General features: G+C 43.5%; 1 protein-coding gene across 9 annotated transcripts in view; it reads left to right on the top strand.

Moving 5' to 3' along the window:
- Positions 1-24,213, top strand: part of AAK1 (AP2 associated kinase 1) — a 99,606-nt gene that overhangs the window by 30,898 nt on the left and 44,495 nt on the right. For all 9 annotated transcript variants that reach the window (XM_083184550.1, XM_083184551.1, XM_083184547.1 and 6 more), the window contains exons 3-9: positions 3,458-3,576; positions 5,079-5,187; positions 8,209-8,351; positions 15,874-15,995; positions 17,333-17,414; positions 18,416-18,548; positions 24,013-24,116. In XM_083184550.1, coding sequence (XP_083040676.1) covers positions 3,458-3,576; positions 5,079-5,187; positions 8,209-8,351; positions 15,874-15,995; positions 17,333-17,414; positions 18,416-18,548; positions 24,013-24,116 — 812 coding nt within the window. The remainder of the gene's footprint in view (positions 1-3,457; positions 3,577-5,078; positions 5,188-8,208; positions 8,352-15,873; positions 15,996-17,332; positions 17,415-18,415; positions 18,549-24,012; positions 24,117-24,213) is intronic.

The following is a 24,213-nucleotide window of genomic DNA, read 5'->3' on the forward strand; positions in this document are numbered from 1 at the left end:
ATTCAATGGAGATATTCTCCGTGCACGGCGAGCATTTTTTTTTGCTCGCCGTGCACTCTCCGTGTTCCGGAGGGCTCGTTGCCTCTCCTGCTGCCACTATTCAATGTTTATAAGACTCGCCGCCACTCGCGGCGAGTCTTAACCCCTGCAGCGGACGAGCGTCCGCAGCAGGGAGCTGACAGGGACGTGGCATCCAGGGAGATTAAAGTCTCCCTGGATGCCACAGAACATATGTGAGGGTAGGGGGCCCCCCTGGGACCCAGGCAGCACAGGCTGCCCCCCTCTATAGCCAGCGGGGGACCCAGTATTCACTGTACCCGAACGTGCTTCGGGTGCAGTGAATATATGAATATCTAATGAGCGGCTCGAGCGCTCCGGCCCCCTGCTGGCTGCACTGTGTAAAAAAAAGAAAAAAAAAAAATGTAAAAAAATATTTTTTTAAAAATTAAATATATATTCATGTGCTATAGGCACATGAATAAAAATAACATGGCCCTCCACAGGAAAAAAAACCTGATTTTTTGACACCAAAATTAAAAAAAACACCCTTTTAGTTTAAAAGTTCACATTCCTGCTCTCCATCAAAAGATGGAGAATTTCTTCACGGAGAGAGACGGCGAGAATCACTAAGAAAGACGGAGAATATTTCACATTGAATAGGGTGGCTCGCCTTTGGAGAAAAAAAACCTCTCTCCACGGCGAAAAAAGCACAAGTTCTCCACAAAAGACGGAGAACTTTTCTCATTGAATACTGCCCGGAGAATATTTCACATTGAATAGGGTGGCTCGCCTTTGGAGAAAAAAAACCTCTCTCCACCGCGTGAAAAGCACAAACTCTCCAGAAATCACAGCGAATTTTTCTCATTGAATACTGCCCTTAAACCTGACAGTTAGACGCTGACTGGCGGGTGGATCATCACCTTCCACTTTATCACTTCTCCATGCTTAATACATCCACCCCTCAGTGTTTTATAGTTTTTAAGCCTGTGCACAGATTAGCAGTACAGGTTCCATCCCAAAGTGGTTCTGTATTTGATCACCGCCCACAGGGCACATTCCTTATCCCTTTACCTAAGAATCTAGGTGAAAAGGAACATAGACATACAATGTATAATGAGTCAGTATCACGATCACTGCTGGTTTACTAGCAGCTATGAAATGTCCTGTGACTAATACTGTAACTTCTGGTACAGTAAACCTATTAAACAGAATTTACTGTCTTTGTAAACCCCTTGTGCTTGTAGTTTGAACTCTGGATGGAACATACAATTGAGATGAGAAATCTACTATTCTTGCAGGTTTTGGCTGATATCTGGGCGAGTCAGACTTTCCAAACATCACAAAGTAAAAAAATAATAATAATAGTATAATATAATCTATAAATACGGTATATCCTCTTACAGTCGTTCCCAAACTTGGTACCTCAGGACACTTTCAGGGGTGCCTTGGGTTGGTGATCTAAGGCCAACTCAAATAATTTATGGTCAATGCTTATGGCTGCCAATAATTAAATATGTGGCGAATCCTGTTCATCATCACATAACTGACCCTAAATGCCCCCATCCGATGCGTGGTCCCGTGCGCATCGGATTGGAGTCAGAGGTCAGACGCCAACCAGGCAGCAGGGAAGGGGTACGCATGTGATACTTCACACGTCAAAGGTTCGCACGCAATCATGAAGCCTGTGAAGGTCCCGGGCTGCTCAAGGGGGATTGGCTGGCCATACACTGCTGCAACTTCTTTCTGTAGCTGCAACTTCTTTCTGTAGCGTATGGTTACCTAAAGCAGTGGTTCCCAACCTGTGGTACGCGGGTACGTGGCGGCCCGGCCTGTAATGGCGGCCGTCACACAGGTTGCTGGAGGGGAGGAGAGTGCATTGCGCATCTCTCCTACCCCTCAGTGTGCTTCCCTGTGACTAGCCGCCCATCCGCCAATCAGAGCTTGCGAACTTTGATTGGCGGGCAGCCCAGTCACAGTGAAGGGAAGGAGAGATACGCAGTGTGCTGTACTCTCCTTCCCTGAGAGAAGCAGCGGCGTCAGCTACACAGCAAGGGGGCACTGGACTGTCCTCTCCCCAGCAGCAGCGTCAATGGTGAGTGTGCTGCTGCTGGGAAATACTATGGGGGCATTGCTGGCATTGTGGGGGCATACCATATTGCTGGCACTGTGGGGGCATATTTATTGCTGGCACTGTGGGGCATTGCTGGCACTGTGGGGCATACTTGTTGCTGGCACTGTGGGGCGTTGCTGGCACTGTGGGGCATACTTGTTGCTGACACTGTGGGGCATTGCTGGCACTGTGGGGCATACTTGTTGCTGGGCATTACTTGTTGTAGGGGCATTGTTGGCACTGAGGGCACTGTGGGCTCATACCCAGTACCATGGGGTCATACCTGGCACCGTGGTGGCATTCCCGTTTCTGGCACTGTGGGGACATACCTGGCACCATTGGAGCATATGTGTATCTGGCACTTTTGGGGGCATATGTGTATCTGGCGCTATTGGAAGGCTAACGTGATCCGTTGGAATGTCTGTTGCTTCAGTAATAGAGATTTGACAAGGTTCTGTAATTTTATATGCTGTCCGCAGAATGGGCTGAGCTTATATTGTGGTCAAGTGGTTGCACTTCTTTTTTTTTTTTTCGTCATTGCCAGTATGACTTGCCCCTGTTAAGCCACACCCCTTTTTAGGCCACGCCCCTAAAAAGAAGCGGTCCTCCAGCTGTTGATGAACTACATATCCCAGCATTCGGACCCAAACAAATGGGTCTGAATCGGCCTCTCTATTTGGAATGAAAGCTTTGACACGACCCCGGCGGTTTATCAGCAATGCTAACACTAGGCCACTGTCGTTACCACGATGGCGTAACACAATGAATAGCACATGGTTTGCCCTGTATGGAAAAGTCAGCATATATATTTTTGACGTTCTATTGTCATCACTGTCAGACGCATACATAAGAACAGCCGCTGAGAATAACAATTGTGTGGGAACATTAAATCCAGGCATACAACAATATTGGCCCCTCTAGAAACACTTTTATAGCTTGGAACCGTAACAACTATTTTTATACCAGACGTAACAAAATGATATTTACTAATCGTTCCGCTATATACAGGTGTTCACAACTGGATCTGTGCCTTGACCACACGGTATCATTATGTATTGGGCAGCCTGTAAATATATCTTGCGGAGAAGAGACGATCTATATTAAGTCCTTACCGCTTCCTGCATCCATTCAAAAATAGAACCAGTCCCCAGGTGTCGGGAAAACATTCTCGTCCCATAATAATCTCAATGTTCTAATGTTATAGAGAGACCTTCTCCTTTATATTGATGATTGCAGTGAGCGAGGCGATGGAACCAGACATTACAGGAATAAATAAAAGTGTGCGGATGATTTTTTGTTGTAGAGGCCAAAATTAATTTAGGATTTATTTTTGTTGTTGTTGTGCAGGTGGATTTGCGCTGGTCTTCCTGGTCCACACCAGCAATGGGATGCGGCGTGCACTCAAGCGCATGTATGTGAATAATGAACATGACCTTCAGGTTTGCAAGAGAGAGATTCAAATCATGGTAAGAGGGAGATCTAAAACGGACGGAGGTATCGTGCTAACATTTTGGTGGTGTGAGGAGGAAGAAAGCAGGTTGCACAGCAATGCGTCACATTATTAAGGATAAAGAGCACGGTGACCTTTTCTACACTGCAGTGAGGACAAACTCGGCATCTCTGTGTGCACTTATTCTATAGTGTTGCCTGGATGACTTATTATTCACTTGCATTTGTTATTTCACAAAACGATTCAACAGTTTATCTAAATCCGCAGCACCTACAGAATTAGCAATGCAGGGAGATATTCTGTTCTACGCGATGTTTGGTCCCCATGAGCTGAGACATTACTGTATATTTCAGTTTCCCGGCATTGACTATTTTCCCATGCACCTCTAAGGGGTCTTAGGAAAATGTCTGCAGATACATCCATATCAGGGGAAAAAAATTAACACAAATTATTTTCTAACCTTATTACATTGTGGGTTTGCCAAGTGAAGTTACTAGCTTCATGTTTGTACAGCAATTGCTGGTATCCAGTGATTTTTTTCCTCAAAAAAAAAAAAAAATCCTTAATCGCCAGAGGTTTACTGCTTTCACCATCCTGAGGTGCGAGGGGAAAATCGTCAAAACTAATGCCACAGCCAGCCAGCACTACCCTTACCACACCCATCACATAAGCTGGAGACTGCAGTTTACCAAAATTTGACAGCTTTCTTTAGGCACAGTAACAAGCATCTCCGAACTGTGGTGAAGGTGTGATATGGCTAATTGAATAGTTCTATTCTCTCTCTCTCTCTCTCTCTCTCTCTCTCTCTCTCTCTCTCTCTCTCTCTCTCTCTCTCTCTCTCTCTTTCTTTCTTTCTTTCTTTCTTTCTTTCTTTCTTTCTTTCTTTTTTCTCTTTCTTTTTTTTTTCTCTTTCTTTTTTTTTTCTTTTAAATATAAAATACTCTATGGAGATATGATAAACTGGTTTCATGTTGTGTGTGGTGTATTAATAGTATACTCTTTGTGCATAACTGGAGTTATGTGACATGTGCGTGTGGCCCCTTGTTGGAGAACCAAGCTGTGTTCCATTGCCACGTCTCAGAATGTGACTGCCTGAGTGGGGTGGGGGTTCTTCCCTCAGTAGAGATGGTGAATATGTTAAAATGAATGCACTTATAGAAACCCCACTGTTCTTGTCATCATGGAAGTAAGTAAAAGATAGTTTAGTACTTCCTCAACCTGTGCCTACAGCTGTTGCAAATTTATGAATATCTCCTGTCAACCACAGTCTATCGGGTAAAGCTGTGACTTGTAGTTTCACCTCGAGTTTGGCGGTTATTTGGGATGCCGGCTGAACCGACTCTTTTTTTAAAAGGACAAATACTACAAGGCAAAACCAAGCCTGAGTCCGGCCGGCATCCCGCTCAGCCGCCAAACTCGGAAGCTACTAAATTTGTCCCAAAGAGTTTAGGTGAACAAACCAGTATTTATACTGATCATGTCCGCTCCCCAAGTACAGCCCTTTCTTTTTCTTTTCAGAGGGATCTCACTGGGCACAGGAACATTGTCGGTTACATAGACTCCAGCATTAATTCTGTGAGCAGTGGAGATGTGTGGGAGGTGCTCATCCTCATGGACTACTGCCGAGGTGAGGCTTCGGGAATATGCGGCTCACCCCGAGGGCGGAGTACATTCTTACAATATGTAAATCTCTGTGGTCAGGTTCTAGACTCCGTAGCTTTTGTTGCTCTTCAGTGAACCACCATATCCATAGACCCAGGGCTTAATTCAGAGACTTGGTAAATTTTGATATTCATGTTTTTAGATCTTAACATGTGCAGATCTGGTCCTGTGATATCACTCACAGAGCCTCAAAAGCCTCAGCATGATTGACGTGCTGCTGGCATTTGGGTTCAGAAATGGGAAGCTTTCCAGAAAACAAGGATGTGTGCCTAAGCCAGTTTCTATGCCCTCTGACACAGCGTCACTGGCCCTGGCAGGCTAATTTGGTTGGACATCCAGAGTTACCTCAGGGATGATCCGATGCTGCACCTTTTGGATCAGTGACGTATCAAAGAATTTGGCAGTTGGTGTCTTTTTGCTTAAGATGCCTCCAGTGGCTTTTTGCAGATACTTGTACAGCTGTTGTGTACATAGGTTCTTACCCTAGTTTCCATGAATTGCTACATTAGGTCTCTCAGCGTGGCACCAAGAGCCACTTTCTAATATTCAAATGTAATTCTTATTTTATATATAAATAAGAGGCAATGGTTAATAACATGGGTGTGGTATGTGCCAATGACAGTGGGAATCCCGACAGTCAGTATCCTGACTGCCGGTGCTCAGACAGGGGGGGGGGGGTGAGCGCAAAGAAGCCCCTTGCGGGCCCGGTTCTATTCTCCCTCTATTGGGGTCGTGGACCCCCGCAAGGGAGAATAGCCCCTGTGTGTCGGTATCCCCCCCTGTCAGAGCACTGGCAGTCGGGATACTGACTGTCGGGATCCCCACTGTCGGAGCGTCATCCGGCAACCATTAACACAAATGGCAAAACACGGAAACTCCTATAAATGACTTTGCCAACGGATTGGTGGGTCATGAAATACTTCTTTATATATGAAACTCTTTTATATACATACCCAAGCATACTGTAATTATATTTGCCTAATGTAAGTGTGATATTTGCTGGAGACTTAGCAATTTTTCCTCCCTACACTCTAAACTAATTAACGAGCTGCACTGAGGGAAGGGGAAGTGAAACTATAGCAGCAGCAGGATTATTGGGCATCCAGTCCATTTGATAGGCTTAATGTCTGTTAGTGTGTGCATTAGTGGTGTCCTGTTACTAGCACCTAATGACTACACTTGCATAAGCGACTCTGTGTTCTTTTGTGAAACTTGTGTCAAGAGTGGGGAGAAGATTTTAGTCTATGGGTTGGGTACGAGATCCCTGCATCCCGATGTGTACAATCCCAACACCTGCTTGGTAAGCATACTGACACACACACACCTTATGCCCCCTAACCCTCCATGCCTGTAGCCTAACCCTTACAGCCCCACAGCCTTTCTAACTCTCACCCCTTAGTGCCTAAACCCCCCCTCCCCCCCACATCCTGGCTCTAACCCAGGGCTGGGCAACACCGGCCCTCCAGATGTTGATGAACTACACATCCCAGCATGCCTTGCATCAGTTTCAGCATGGCCACATAGCAAAACTAATGCAAAGCATCCTGGGATGTGTAGTTCATCAACATCTGGAGGGCCGGTGTTGCCCAGCCCTGCTCTAACCCATAGCTGCCTACCCTCCTGCAATCTGCAGGAGACTCCCTGAAATAGCAGCAATCTCCCTCATTAGTCTAGCAATCTCCCTCATGTCACCTAGCCCACATTACACTGTTACATATTTGGGGGGAAAAAGGAATGAGAAACAGATACATTTACATTGAATCATCAGCACCATTTCCCAGCACTTTACCAAGTATAGTATCCCTTACTAACTGCTCTGGGACTCATCTACATTTGGATATAAGTCATTATAAAAGATTCCTCTCAGATGTAGCAGTACACAGCCACGCTTCTAGGTGCCACATTCACAATCTCTTATCACAGTTTCTCCTTATATGGAACTAGACACACCCTTTGGGTGGAGAATGACACGCCCCCTCAATGGGGTGCTTTTCAAAATCCTACTACCAACTATAATCTCCCTGAAACTAGTTTTCAAAAGTAGGCAAGTATGCAGTCTAACCTCCCCTATACCTCACCCCTTCCCCTGTAGCCGAACCCTAAGACTCCCCGACATACAATACGCCAACATTGCGATCTGTGTTTGAGTTCCGGCATGTGCTTCTTACCAGTGTCTCAAATCCAGCGTGGGCATGTCCGACACATCCCAGGCATGTGCAGGCACGTAAGTACAGCATCACAAGAGGGTCTAGGTGTCCAGATACTGTAACTCATACTTTGGGGCAGATGTATTAAGCCTTAACAAGAGATAAATGCAAGGGTGATAAGGAGAGATAAACGTCCAGCCAATCAGCTCCTTACTAACTTTTTTCAAACACAGCCTGTAACATGGCAGTAAGGAGCTGATTGGCTGGACGTTTATCTCTCCTTATCACCCTTGAATTTATCTCTTGTTAAGGCTTAATACATCTGCCCCTTTGTACCATAATGTACTATTGTAGCTCTCTTTGGGTCCCACTGACATCTGCCTTGTACTTTCATTTGTTATCATAAAAAAAAAAAAAATGTCATTGATAAAGCCGCAGAATTAATTTTATGGTGCATTTCAGAAAGTATACAGTCTCCGCATACACTACTTTGTCTCAGCGTTCATTGCTGGACACCATTATATCTGTGTCAAGTCAGCGTGTAGGCAGTATCTGCAAGTGTCTTTAAAAAGTCATCAGACGTCCTATTCTTTGATTTGTTTGGTATGTGACACTTGTATATCTGAGTGCAACTCCATCTGAATGCATGTATGAAGAGTTACAATACAGCAAATGCATGTTTGTCATGAATTTCCGTGCTCTTAATCAGCACAGTAGGTTCTGTTCCTACACAGCATTCTCTATGACACTGATGGTATGTAGAAATCGTTGTCTATGTTTTTCTCTTGGCTGCGCTTGGGTGTTAAGCTCCACAATAATGAATCTTGTGCTGTCCACAGGGGGACAAGTAGTAAATCTAATGAACCAGCGTTTGCAGACTGGATTCACCGAGAACGAGGTCCTGCAGATCTTTTGTGACACATGTGAAGCGGTGGCTCGTCTCCATCAGTGCAAAAGTCCCATCATCCACCGGGATCTGAAGGTATGTGTTACTCCTGCTTCATGATGTACAGGTGCTGTGACTTGCTGGAAGCCGCTTTCTCTAAATTGTTGCTTAGTGTTGTGTGCGTGTCTTGCTTTTGATCCTGTGTGTTTTATCTGTATGTCTTTTCTTGGTCATATAGTCAATATACCAGTGCTCAGTGTCCCGACTGTCAGAATCACAATGGTTATTATTGGGGTTAAGGTTAGGCACTATGGGGAGGTTTTGGGTTAGGAAGAGAGATTTGTGCTGGGTACACAATGGTTTCTGTACTCTTGAGGAAGTTGTGGGTTTTCCACATTGAAACGTGTGGAACATACAACTTGTTTTACATTATTGCCGTATCCAGTCTGGCGTCTCATTCAAGCTGTCGCCGATATACAGCCATCTTTCCGTGGACTCCTTGCCAACACAGACATATCCAGATGGACCAATATCATCTATTTCAGGGCTGGGCAATTGCGGCCCTCCAGATGTTGATGAACTACACATCCCAGGATGCTTTGCATTCGTTTTGCTATGTGGCCATGCTGAAACTGATGCAAGGCATGCTGGTATGTGTAGTTCATTAACATCTGGAGGGCCGCAATTGCCCAGCCCTGATCTATTTGGTAACAAAAATATTAATGCTGGTGAATTAGTCCAGATTAATTATATTGGTTTTTATACTCCTGCACATTTCTACCTCCACTGAAAACGTGGTGTTTGAAGTTACGATGAAATTTTTTTTTCAATTCAATCTTTATTTTTGCAATTTTCCTTTGTATACAAAATATTCTTTAAAAATGTACTGAGTATAGAGCAAGAGGATAACATGGTACGTGATACATACAAAGTCCCCTGTACGCAGACAGGCCTTCAGTGCGGGTATCTTTAATCACCAGACACATTATTCTTATCTTAATTTGTGGTCGGTGTCTAGAACCCCTGCGCTCCTCATCTGTAACCCACTGAGCAGAACTGCAGCTGTGTTTTACACCTCCACCCACATATACACTATGAAGGATCTGAGTACTCTGACAATCATTTTTACAGTTGTATAGTGTCTATTGATATTGGTCAGTTATAGCATTGCGTTTTAATTGATATACAATAAATGTGATTTTGTGATTCACACAGCGGTCAATTATAATGTTCAATCAGTGAAACCCAGCGCTGGTCACACCCCTTTTTACTTTGATATTCAAATGCTCGTTTTACTAGATGTCCTGACCGAGGCAGCAAGCGTCCGATCATTAGGAGTGTACGTGTACCTTGCTTGGGTGTTGCAGTGGCAGGTCTACCAATGTCAGTCTGGTGTGTATCCAGCCTTAGGGTTGCAAACCATCAGGATTCTGAACGTCCGCTTGCTGAGCACTGATATTTCATACCCAACTTCACTTATCATAATTGTATTTGTGTTTTGTCTCTCTTAGGGGGATAACCTGTTATTCCCGATACTGCTTCAGCTGATAAAAATGGACCGATATAACTATTGATGACCGATGGTCATCATCATGGTATCAATTTATACCCCTTTTACACCTACAGGCCGGGTCACACCCGTAATTTTGTACCTGGCTCCAACCCGGGTGCGACTCGGAGTGTGATCCATTTTACACCGCCCTTCCCCACATAATGCTGGGTGGGTGACATCACCGGCAGCGGGTCCTGTGCCGGCGCTGGGAGATAAGAGCATCTCCCGCTATTGCATTGCAGTGAATGGTTCCCAGGTCGCATTGACCCAGATAATCCATTTAAACTGCACAGTGAGCTGGGTTGAACCCGTTTTCAACCCTGGTCGCTTCCCGGGTTGAAATGTAAGTTCTCACGACCCGTGTCGTTTCAAATGAGAGTGTTTACACTGCCTGCAAACCTGGGTTTTTGTCTGCTCCCATGCAAAAACCTGGTTTATATAGGCTGGTGTAAAAGGGGTATTAGTGTCTGTTTTATCGTCTGAAAAATGAACCCACAATCAGGCGAAAAATCATGGGATTGGTTAGACGTCCCCCATCCTATGTATTATCCTAGGTTCCGACGGCTGCTTATCGAAGATTATTCTTCACCCAATAACAGCAGGTATCAGGAGAAGGAACACCGGCATCAAGGCTAAAAGGATAGTCGTGGCCGAACCCATTAGCAGTGGTGATTCACCACTGCTAATAGGATCTTCCCCTTACAGTGTGTGTTGTGTGTGTTGTGTGCGTGTGTGTGTGCGCGTGCACACGCATGTGTGCAGATAAGCTGTTGTGCTTCTGTCATTTTCTCTCCATCAGTCAGTCAGTTCTTCCTGTAGTTTTTTTTTCTTTTGCTACTTAATTCCCTTTATTTACCACTTCTAAACCCTGAACACTGTCGTCTCTCCAGGAGATTAACAGGTCACATCTGTGGTGGATTAATTCATTAATCCTTTACTCTCTGTCAGTGCTACAGGCTTGGATCGGCTTTCTGCCTGCTTGAAATGTGATAGTGACACAAATTGTGACGCTCTGGACTGTTTTACTGCAATCAGTCAGTATAGGGCACTTTTCATGTCTCCCTTTCCATGTATCAGTAACACAAGTAGGTCATGGTGGGGGAAATGTCGAACTTCCTCCCAGTTGTTTCAGCAGATTTCTGCTAGACCTTTTTTTGAAAAGGCATCATGTCCTATTATGGGATATCATATGTATAGATTGCAGACTACTGTTTGATATTGCATGTAACCTTATAATGTAAGCGACTGTTATCTGTTATCGGTCAAGTTAAACTTTGCGAAGGACTTCATCAGACAGAATACCAAGGTTTATCCAGCCACATTATTTTTAGTGTTCCACAGCGGGATCTGCTCGCTGGGATAGTAAATTAATATTATATATCCGGCCCTGTTCTCGGCTTGCAGCATTAAATGGCACACTGGCAGTACGGAGGCCAAGTAAGTCCCTCGTGTACCACTACCTCACCTACCTATACTAGAGTCAAGCAAAGCATATAGGGAAGCTGTGTCCTATACCACCTGTGTCCTATACCACCTGTGTCCTATACCACCTGGGGACTGACCTCATTTTCATCAGTATCCCATATGGGGAACTGCCAGTCTTTATCCATGTGAACAGTTTTGGGAAGCATTTTTTGTCTCTTATACAATATCTACAAATAGTGGGTGAAATTTAATAGGATGAGAGATTCAGAAAGTGAGAGATTTAATAAGAAATCTACATTTTTTTGGGAAAAAACGGCAATCATTTACACTGCCAAATCAAACTAGTGTAAATGATTGCCGCTTTAAAAAAACTTACCAAATCTCTCACATTCTGAATCTCATCCTATTAAATTTCACCCATAGTATATTGCCCCATATGATGATGTTATTTTTAGTTCTAACCTGTGCTTTTCAGCATGGTATTTTATAATTACTCGGATGTCCTATTTCTTGGCCTGGGGTGAAGAGTACATTAATTATATTCTCACTAACATTATAATGAATAGAAAATTAGAAGGTTCTACAACATAATAATAGTGGCACATAAATATTAATTGGACTCATCGCTGGCAGCGTTATTTGGAAAGAGAATACAGAAGCGATCCAGAGACTGGCTATGAAACAAATGCAATCGTTACAAATCCTCAATGGAGAAACATCAGTGTAATTATCGTTAATATTGCTACATTTTCAGGGTGGCTCTTTTTTTTTATTAAGTAATACATTTTTTAAGTCTCTTTTTTTTCTTTTCATTATAGTGCAACACCAGGTGCTGCTATACATACATGTACACATGCTGCCATCGGCCTGGTTTAATAAATGCTTGTTGTTGGCGAAGGGCTGCCTAATTATAAACCTGCACAACAAATCTCCAAACAGACGTAAACAAATCAATAATTAGAGGTGCCTGGGGAGTGCAGAAAGAGCATTCTGTAAGGAAAAGGACGCTAGAGGGCACCGGGACCGGCGACCGTTCCTTGGTTCCTGGACTCCCTGCCTGTGGCTGTTTACTCAATTAGTGATACTATATTTACATAAGTACCTTCTAAAACAAACCTTGCAGCCCATACTGATGCACAAGAGGTTTAATATTTTAGTAGAAATAGATTAGTGTTATATTCTATTGGATGCATTTAAATTTGATCAATAACTCGGCGTACTGGCCAATAGCCCCAGTGCCATTTCAGCCAATTAAAAAGGCTGGATATTGCGATTTAATGATCGCGGTATCCAATTAGTGTCTGAAAATAGGCCTGCAATCTATGCGAAACGTGTGGGATTGGGGATAAAGAAGCACCGCAGATGATAGGATACCCCCCTAAGCTTGTTATTATTGTTTAATGATGTACCCAATAAATCCAAAGAGATGCAGAGTGGTGAGGACAACACGCACAACAACAATTACATAAGACAAAACAGGCAAACGGGCAAACTTGGAATACATACTGGGGGCATCACTGTATAAGATAACCAAAACAAACTAGGTCATCAGCGCAACATGAAAAGCATAAAACATAATCTAGTAGGTTATAAAGAGGACATGCAGCAGTAAGAGCCGAGGGCATGTTGGAGCAGGGAAGGATGAAATAGGGTCTTGTCTTGTTGGCGATAACCAATAGGGCTGCATTTTATACCGTAGAACAGCAGAATATATATCTATTATAATCTATATAATAGTTGTAGGGATATTGCTGTGAAAAACATTATGACCAGATGTTCTCAAATGTGTATGAAATTTGCAGAAATAGTATCTGTTCATGCTTTCTAACTAATGCGGAGACTAATAAATACACTTTTTTTAACCATTTCTGGGTATACAAATGGGATGTATTGTAAAACGCATTAATTGGCGAGATTCACTAACATTCCATATCCATAATAACGAACCAGCATAAACTTTAATATGCCCAGTACAAGTTAATAATTGCTTGGTTTGGGCTTCTGTATTTGCTCTTCTGCATCCTGTCTATTTAGTAATATGAACCGTTTATACAGCAGCTGCACATTCCAATTGGGAACAAAGCAATATAGAAATACCAGAAGTACAAAGAACAGGTAACAGTTCCGTATCGTGCATATGATGTAGTCCACACATCGCAGTGTTGGAGGTCAGGGGGCTCTCTGAGAATAGCAACAGTGTTGGTGAATGTTAGTAAATAATGTTGTTATATAACCAGCCCACCTTTTGTTATCCAGCCCGCTGTGCGGAGTAGGTCATGTATGCTCAGTCATGTGTATTTGCAAAGGCTAATGTATAAACTGTCTACTCCGATAGGCTGCAGAAACCCATTAGATTAGTCATAACATGGATATAGCTACTGTTCTAATGTGCGTTGTTTAGAATACACACATAGAAGTGTATTTGGGTATGTATGTATGTATGTATGTATGGATGGATGGCAGGGTTCCGAGATCCATCATGTGGTTATGTAGGTTTTAAGTCACGTAATTGCCGGAGACCCTGCATGAGGTACGGATGATTGCAGTTCTATAGTTAGTGCTCAGATGAGCAGGATTTGTGGTGTTATTGATGATTTGTTTAAACTGTTTTGGTGTCCATTAACATTTGATTTAATTTAATATACTTTAGGAGTATGACTGCCTCATGGTTGAAACCTCTTAGTAGATCACTAAATTCATGCTAATCCCTGTATATAATAAAGTGTGTGTGTGTGTGTGTGTGTGTGTGTGTGTGAAATGAAGGTATTTAGGAATAGTGACTGGCTTGAGGCACTCATTGTGCACAGCAATATGTACGCACCAGAAAAAAAGTATGTAGGCTTATCTGTAGGCCTTTCGTGCCTCTTTCAAAGGGTTCTCCATGACAGCAGCTTAATTACTGATAACCATTGACAAATAGAGCATCTACTCTGTATTGGACGTGAATTGGACCAAAAGTATCAAAATAGTGTAGTATTGAGGAACAGCACTTGGATTGTGAGGCTATCACACATAGGGGGGAATTTACGAAGATATGTATTCTACTTCACATGTGATGTTGCTACGGGCAACAAATCAGAATCTACTTCTTATTTATTTAGCACTAGGGTGGCCAATCCCGGGATCGGGATTGGCGGGATCCCGGGATTTGCCCCCAAATTCCCCGGGATTTCAATCCCGGGATTGGAGGTTCCAAACCCTGGATTTTGGGATTAGACGGCGCATGTGCCGTCTAATGCCTGCCAGCATCTGAGCTCCTAGTCAGATGCTGCCCTGCTTCTTCCGACGCCGGCTCTGCGTAGCGTAACACAATGTCAGTAATCACGCTGCACAGGCCAGAGAGCTGCACCACCTCTCCCGGACACGCTGCACAGGCCAGAGAGCTGCACCACCTCTCCCGGACACGGCCGCATTTACTTCAGTCGCACCACTCCCCACTTGTTCCCCACTGTTACAGCCTCATAAATCCTGCCACACCTCCCGGATCCTGGCCGCACCCGTCCAGGTATGTAAATATGCGGGCGGCCGGGGCAGTTTTTTTAAAATAGGGAAGCCAATCCCGGAAATCCCTATTTAGCACCCTCTAGGACAGGATCGGATTGGTTTCCCATAGCAACATCACATGTGAAGTAGAATACACATCTTAGTAAATTTCCCCCAGTGTTCCCAGAAGTTCAATCTAAACTCTTAAGTACAAAGTGCAGAAAAAACGAGCATCATACCAGAGAGTAAAAAAAACTTGTGATTGTCTGTCACGCCTTGCAGATGACAGCTGAGGAATACTATAAGGCCTAATTTATACCATGCTTGTTGGCTATCACCCATCCCATGTACTGTGGGAGGGTAAAGTTCTTAAGGGGACTGCCAGATGGCTGTACCAATGTAACTTACTATTGGAACCATTACTTTATGTACATTGTGGTACAGCGCCAGCTGGGCAGCCTAAAGCCAAAGCCTCCTTCACACACCACAAGCATTAGATCCTACATGCCAGTTGTTTAACCTTGGTTACATGCACATGGGCAGTATGAATGGTGAGTCCCTGAGGGCCCATACACGTGTGCTTAGCAGCGTTACAAGGAAGTTACATATGTATTGGCCTAGGGCACCTGGAACCTTTAACCCGGCCCTGTTGGTTGCTATGGGCAACTTTTCCACTGTCTCACTTCTCTCTTTTTACCATTACATGAATAGACCGCCATAGGCACTGTGTTTATCAGATACTGGAAATGTGTGTATCCGATACCTGTATTGCTGTTTTGTTATCATGTACTCTAATCTGCTAAACCTTGTATAGGGGTAATTCTATAAGTAATGAGAACATGGTTGTTTTGACAGCAGAGAAATATGAATTCTAATGCTGAGACAATCCCTTTATAAATCTGTCTGCTGTAGATGAGGGTTAGGGTGGGACATGGAAATTCTTGGTGTGTCTAAAAAACAAGGAACCCAGATGTCTCTCACTATTATTTCCTAAATAATTGATCTTTATATGTAGGCTTGTCTGTAGCCAAATCCTGGACGCATTCTGTTTTCTTGCATTCCGCTTTTTTGGCTAAACCTGGTGACATTTTGACACCCCTCGATGTGTGGTTCACCCTGTTATTTGTGACCCTCAAAAACGTATTTGTGTATTTGCAGGTGGAAAATATCTTACTGCATGATCGTGGTCACTATGTCCTGTGTGACTTTGGAAGTGCAACCAACAAATGTCAGAACCCACAGACTGAAGGTGTGAGCGCTGTGGAGGATGAGATTAAAAAGTACGTATGGTAAAATAAAAAACAGAATGGAGGAGATAATTGATATATAAACCGCTATATGCAGGTGCCCTTATGTCTTTTTCTGCCTCTACTGAAACATCTACATATCACAGAGCATTTTATATCAGCCCTTCACAGAAAAGCTACACAAACTCCACAAAATAGCAGCCTGGTCAGAAAAATGGGGGTGATGCTTACCGATCGGCGCGTCACCACCCCTGGCCCTCTCTTCCGCAACAAACAGCCCGGCGAGTGTGTAACTTGCCGAAACCGTTTGTTGCCGGAGTCTGCACATGCGCAAATACGCGCTTGCCCCCAAACATCGCAACGGGCGCAAATTTGCCCCATTCTGAATGATGTTGAATTAGGCCCAATATGTGTTACTTTATTCTTGGAACCTTGGGTAACTGAGCTCAGCATAGATATTCAGTGATGGATTTTGAAAGCTTTGGATATCTTTGCTCTGTTGCTGTCTGTTTTAAGTCTCCGGTCTTCACAGTGAAGCTCGTTAATTGTTATCTCTGAGACAACCAGTTATATTGATATGATTTTGATTCGATCTGGCATTCAATTAGATTTCTACTACAGGTTGAGTATCCCGTATCCAGATATCCGTTATCCGAATTATTCCAAAAACCATGTTTTTTTTGTTTTTTTGGAATAGTTCAATTCCCCCCCCCCCCTCCCTGACCCTTTTTTTATACTTACCTAGTCCCTCGGCATCCACGGCAGGCCTTCAGCTTCATCTCCGGCGTCTCCAGCAGTCCCAGGAGTGCATTGCGCGAGTTTCCAGGCGCGCCGGTGACGTCACCGGTGCGCCAGGGAATTCACGCAAAGCACTCGTGGGACCGCTGGAGATTAAGCTGAAGGCCTTCCATGGATGCCAGAGGACTCCATGGACGCCGAGGGACCATCGGGGACCCATCAGGGGACAGGTAAGTATGTAAACAAAAAATCCCAAAACAGTAAGAATCCCTTATCCGGAATGCTCGTGGTCCCGAGCGTTTCGCATAAGGGATACTTAACCTGTATATAGTCTTGCCTGGCAAAACTATTTTTCTCTTTAATTCCACTAAACATCACGCATCGGGATGAAATCTGCATTGAATGCAGCTAAAAGCATTTGATTTCGAAAAATAGTAGAATTCTCAGTGTGTGTGTGTGTGTGTGTGCACTGTTAGAAAGAAAAATGTACCAAGGGTCCATATTGAAAGCGCTCAATAGAGATGGGTGATGGATTGGTTAGGTCTTGCAGGCTGCTAACTATATTCTCTTTTAATTGATCAAGTGCTGAATAATGATTCCACCTATTTAAATACCAATGTACTCTATTTCAGGTACACCACGCTTTCTTATCGGGCCCCAGAGATGGTGAATCTTTACAGCGGCAAAGTCATCACTGCCGAGGCTGATATCTGGGTTTGTTAAACACAACTACTTTTTTGCATATAGGTTGTTTATGCAATGTACTATTGTCCTGTGGATCTCCCAAATTCTGACTTTCATCACTATAACACAATACCATTGCTCTCACACAACAACTATCCCAAGGATTTCCCCCAGCTTGTGTGGGTTGTCTGTTTGGTAGGCATAAATCTACAGTATGTAGTATTTGATTGCCGTACTTTATTGTAGTACTTTATTTTTGTCAAATCAAGCCATACAGCCAATGAGAAGCTTTTAAGGTGATGCAGTCTGGGCAAAAGCTCTCCTTTCGGTAGCACACTTTGGATTAGTTTGCAACATGAAAACAGAAATGGTCATAGATCCCTTAATCCTATTATTGCAAGTAAGCATTAGGATTGCATAGTAAGCATTAGTAATTAGAAGGTTCACTGGTAGAAACTAGATGCTGCCTCCCGGTTCCACTGCTGTGTAGAACAAGCTACAGAGAAGAGCAGAATGTGACCCCCTTCCATACCCATATGCTTCATAGTAAGTATAGAAATGTTTCTAGTGTTTCAAGATGACTATTAATAGGAATACTATTGATTTTTTTTTAGGCATTGTGCTGCAGTTCTGTATTCTGGATATAAATTGCAGTCCAATAGCAGGAAAACTGTCCAGACAAGATTACATGCTGCCCTTTTCAGTCAGAGATCTTTGCTTGTAGTGTAGTTTATAGTCCCAGAATGAGGGAATTAACCAGGTGAATGAGTTTAAGTTGGATGAGGGCAGGGTGCTTGTGAATAGATTGCAAGCTATTTGGGCTTTATCCTAAATAGCACTTTCTTTTTATTTCAAGCACTTTACAAATGGTGCATGATTTACACACAATGTACTGCACTTATACATTGCTTCTGAGTTTACAGTCTGACACTTGTATCTTCTTGATCATTGCTTTGGCAGTCATGGCAGGGCTGCGTGACCTCCTGTATGGTGTTTGTGACAAATCTCATCCTGTATTTCTTTCCTCTCAGGCCCTGGGGTGTCTGCTATACAAGCTTTGTTTTTTCACCCTTCCGTTTGGAGAGAGCCAGGTGTCTATATGTGATGGGAATTTCACCATCCCTGACAACTCCCGCTATTCCCATGACATGCACTGTCTCATCCGTAAGTATTCCATATATTTCCGGTAGGAGACAATACGACTACTCCTTTCATCTTTTTCAGTGTCTACCTCAGTAAGTCACACCTCTTTCACATTGCAAATGCCGAGTCGCCCCCGGGGTTTGGAGCCTGTTCCAGCCCAGAAGTGACCCGGCTTTCGTGATAAATCATGCCCTGTCAGGGGCGGTGCAGCAGCGCATCAGGTGGGGGAGGAGGAGGCAGTACTGATGCTGCTGCCTCCTCCTTAGCAGTGAACGGGATCCGGGTCGCTCAACCCGGGGTTCCTGTTCAGACTGGCCAGCAATCCGGTTCCGACCTTCATAGAACACTGCTTTTCGGATTGCCGAGTTTCTGGACCAGGGGTATTGAAAATGGCCCTTTTGACACCGCACGCTGACTGACCAACAATCGGGATTCCGACAGTCATTACACCGTCATCAGAATCCCTACTGTTAAAAGCCCGACAGACGGGCAGCGTCTATTCGGAAATCAGCTTCCCGCACAGGGCGCTCGCAGATCTAAGACACCAGAAAGTCTTAGATCTGCAAGCGCTTGCAAAATCATTCGATGGTTGGCGATCATCGAATTATTGTCCCCACACAGGCAAGGCTGCGAATGAATGTTTATGCTAAATATCTATTCACATGCATGCGGGGATATTCAGCGTTCTTGGGGGGAGAGTGGTGTTTGTGCGGGCGGCGTTTGAACCAGCTTTGCGTGTGAACCAGCAATGTCAGCACATAATTGCTCCAAGCACTTTGCTATAATTTGGTACATTACACCTGCAGTCAGTGGTATTCCTCTGTGACAAGTCTATCACTGTTGAGAGGACAACACTGCCATGTCACACACATGCTAACCATATAAACACATGGTTCTGTTGGTCTATTCCACTGGTCAGGACCTATATGGAAGAAATGTCAATATATGTCCCATGCGGATGCATCCAGTTTGTGCATATACAGGTTTCAATAGACAATATCTTAGTCTGTCCACTCAGGCACCTTTTTTAGGATACCCTACACCCCTACCTGTCTCTGACCATCAGTTGTAGGGGGACACTGGACTCACCATTGGGTATGAGGTGCACTGATAGAAACTTTGGCGAGATTAATTTCCCCAAAAGCCATTGGCGTGTAGAGGGGAGGCGCTTCAACCTTTCTCATGTCAAGTTCTAGTACAAAGCTCCTGTCCCCACACACCTAACCCCATATTGATTCTATTGTCTCAAAGTGGACTGCACGGAAATAATTTACCATAATTGCAAAAAATCCCATTTTCAGTAAGAAATTATTTCAGAAATTAGTTGTTTATTATTTAGAATCAAACTTTAGTCATGCGAAGGACACACCATCTGAACAATCCTCTGTGATTATTTACCCCAATCCACTATGCAGTATCCTAGATAGCAGTAGTGTCTGGATTTTCCCCATCCACATGCTTTAGAGGGCCTAGACCAGGCATGTCCAACGTTGGCCCTCCAGATGTGAAAATACACATCCCAGCATGCTTTGCCACAGTTTTGCTATTAGAGAATGCTAAAACTATTGCAAAGCATGCTGGGATGTGTAGTTTCAAAACATCTGGAGGGCCAACGTTGGACATGACTGGCCTAGACCAAATCTATATAATAAGTTGAAGAGTCCGTGTGCGTGTGTGTGTGTGTGTGTGTGTGTGCGTGTCCGTCGCATTGCGGACACACCGTGGCACTCAGAGACACCAAATTCAGCAACAAGATACCTCTGGACCCGGTGGTGTGCACCTCGAAGCCCATTTTGAGAAATTTCACTTAGAAATTTAAAAAACACCAAGTTTTAATTTTCCTTCATTGATGTTCTGGGGAAAAGATCGATGATCTGGGAAACCGTTTGCGAAGGAACAACTCCACACCTGATTTCATTGCTGTCATTGAGTATGAATGACACATTCTAACATTATGGTGAAGGCTTTAACCCCTTCCCGACACATGACGTATATATACGTCATGAGTCGGTTGCGGGGGAATCAAGCTTGAAAGAGAGCAGGTAATGGCTGTATATTACAGCCAGGTACCTGCTCTCACGGCCACGAGCGTCGAGTTCGCCGATCGTGGCCGTTTAACCCTTTAAGCACCGCGGGCAAAGCGCCCGCAGTGCTTAAATAGCTGATCGGAGGGGGGGCGCCCCCCTCCGGTGCCGATCGGGGCCCCCCGCGGCGATATCGGAGGGTGCCGATCGGTTGCCATGGCAGCCAGGGGTCTAATGTAGACCCCTGTGCTGGCCATGTCAGCATACCTATTACATCCTGCCTGAGGCAGGATGTAATAGGAAGTGCTGAAAATCACTATGTTCAGCCATAGAGCTCTATGGCTGAACCTAGTACAGGCGATCGCGCCCCCTAGTGGTCAAGTACACTAGGGGGCCTTGTAGTAAAAGTAAAAAAAAAAAAAAAAAAAATAAGTTTAAAAAAAAAAAAAAAAAATATTAAAAGTTCAAATCACCCCCATTTCACAAATAAAAATAAATAAAAAATTAAAATATAACATTAGTTATCCCACACGGTTAAAGGCGTAAACGGAACGGCGTAAACGGAAAAACATTCCCAACGCCAAAACTACGTTTTTTGGTCGCATCGCCTACCCAAAAAAATGTAACTAAAAGAGATCAGAAAGTCGCACATATCCCATAATGGTATTAATTAAAAAGTACACTTCAGCCCGCAAAAAATGAGCCCTCACCCAGGTCCGTAGGTGGAAAAATAAAAAAGTTATAAGCCGCAGAACATGGCGACGCGACGCAAATTAGAAAAAACGTAAAATTTTCTATTTTTTTGTGGTAAAACGTAACGAAAACTATATAAGTTTGGTATCACCGGAATCGTAACGACCCATAGAATAAAGATAACCCATCATTTTAAACGAACTATGAACTCCAAAAAAAACGTAACCAGCGCTAAATTGTGGAATTGCGTTTTTTTTCCTTTTTACCCCACATTGAATTATTTCCTGATTCCCCAGAATATTATACGGTATAGTAAATGGTACCATTAAAAAGTACAACTTGTCCCGCAAAAAAAAAGCCCTCATGTGTCTATATAGCCGGAAAATTAAAAAAGTTACGCTTATTTGAACGCGAGGAGGAAAAAAAAAAAAAAAAAAAATTAACAAAAAACGCCCGGTCGGGAAAGGGTTAAACAATTAGGAAATAATTGAGGAAATACATAGACCACACATAACACATACACATTGTACACGCACACAGAGTACACCACATACGCACACATAGCACACAACACACACATTTATACGTAGAGCACCTCACACACATATAAAATTGTACAGATACACACACACACAACACACCACATGCAGTACAATACAAATCCATGCACACTACAACACACACCCAAAAACAGTACAACAAACACACACTTAAACATTGCCAGGATACGCAAAGCACACTACACACACACATATATACGTAGCACACCTCACAAACTTACACATTCTGCAGATACACACAACACAACACTCACAGTACAACACACACCCACGTTCACTACAACACACTGTATATATGTAGCACACCTCACACACTTACGCATTGGACAGATACATACAACACACACAACCACATACACTACAACACACACACAAAAACAGTACAACACACACAAACACACAGAACACATAAAAAATAATTTGCCGTTTATTTAAAAGTCTGTACCGGCAAATAAAAACTGTACCTAATGTACCGTTCCCCATATCCGTCTCTCCAGTCCTCCAGCCTGTCACTGCACTCCCTGGCCAGTTGCACTAAGAAATCTTTGTCCTGGCCAATGCACCCATTGATCAATACAAAGTGGGTACACTGCACTCACCCTGTTAGTCAGTTGGATATCAGGCACTGCTCTGCCTTAAGGGTTTCTCAGACTCTTTTGGTTCATAGATAATGTTTGGTCGATGGGCATGAGCGCTGCATGCATTTGTTTGAATGTTATGAATGTAAGAAGTTGAAGAATAAGACTGAGATGAAGATTTGTCACGTTATAGTGTACAATTTACTCAATAAATCGTGAAAAAAATATGTGTACATAGAAGTACAATTAAGAAATTAATGTAGGGTTAAAAAATTAATTCTGATTCAAACTGATAATTGATTGGATGGCGGTGGGTTGCGAAACAAATCTATAGGTGGAGGGGGTATGGATATTGTGGGCATAATTGGTGTTTGGTACACCTACAGGGGGTCCCCAGTTGATGAGAAATTTTCACTACAGTGTCACCGTAGGGGGATTTCCAATTGGGGTTCAGGTGGTCTTTTAGGGACCCCTTTACAATCCCGTTGGTCTCTTCTCCTGGAGCCTACAGTCTCCCTCAGTGATTGACTATCATTAAGGGAGACCGTAAGCTCAAGGAGAAGAGACGTACAAGATTGTAAAGGGTCCCTAAAAGACCACCTGGACCCCAATTGGAAATCCCCCTATGGTGACACTGTGACTGTGACACTGTAGTGAAAATCCCATCAATTGAGGGCCCCCTGTAGGTGTAACAAACACCAATTATGCCCACAATATCCATACCCCCACCTATAGATTTGTTCCACCCCATCCAAACAATTATCAGTTTGAATCAGAACTTATTTTTTAATCCTACTTTCATTTCTTGATTGTACTTCTACTGTATGTACACTTACATTTTTTTTCACGATTTATTGAGTAAATTGTACACTTTATAACATGGCAATTCTTTTTCTCAGTCTTATTCTTCAACTTCTTACACTCCAAACCTTATCAATGCATCCATTGATGATTGTGATGGCTGGATCAGTGGATTGGCCCGGCGGGTGAAGGGAAGAATTTGGCCCATTGCACCCATTCCCAGTGGTGCATTACATTACATTTTTAATTAATTATGGCGCGGTAAGTAACGCCCACCCCAGTCCCCACGCACTCAGCGCCTGTAATTACACACCCTACAAACTGTACCATTGAAAGTATAGAAATGGAGGTGTGGCCACGTCCCTTTCTGATTTTGTACCGATTTCTGACCCTCAGATGTTGGAGGATATGTCATACAGTAGGTGCTAAATCTCAGGAGTGGATGTGGAATTCATCAACACATACAAGTTATCAACTTAGGAGTGTTGTGTTTCAAACAACAACACCACACCTCATTGCCGTCATTGAGTATCAATGCAAACACATTCTAACATTATGGTAAAATCGATAACAAATTACAATCTTAGGTCTTTGGCACAGCATACTGTAAGATTACATTTTTCAGCAATTTTGGAAATAAAGAAACCCCAAGGTTTTCCCGGGCAACGCCAGGCGGGTCAGCTAGTAAGGAATAATTCAAGGATTGTTATTTCAGCGCTGGCAATTCTCACAGTCATCTAACCAATGTATTTCTGCTATTTTCTTACATGTGACATGCGCATATATGTTTAAAGCAAATAATATTTTTGTATCTCTATCCGATTTACAGGGTACATGCTCGAGCCAGATCCAGATAATAGACCTGACATCTACCAAGTTTCCTTTTTTGCCTTTAAACTAGCAAAAAGGGAGTGTCCTGTACCAAATGTTCTTGTAAGTGCCTGTGGTGATTATAACTGTGGAACTGTCCATTTCTAACCATTTCTCTTGTAAGTGCAGGGGCTGGTACCCTATGGAAATGCCACAAAAA

The sequence above is a fragment of the Crinia signifera genome, chromosome 4 (genome assembly GCF_055691185.1).
Source record: "Crinia signifera chromosome 4, ASM5569118v1, whole genome shotgun sequence".
Lineage (NCBI taxonomy): Eukaryota > Metazoa > Chordata > Amphibia > Anura > Myobatrachidae > Crinia > Crinia signifera.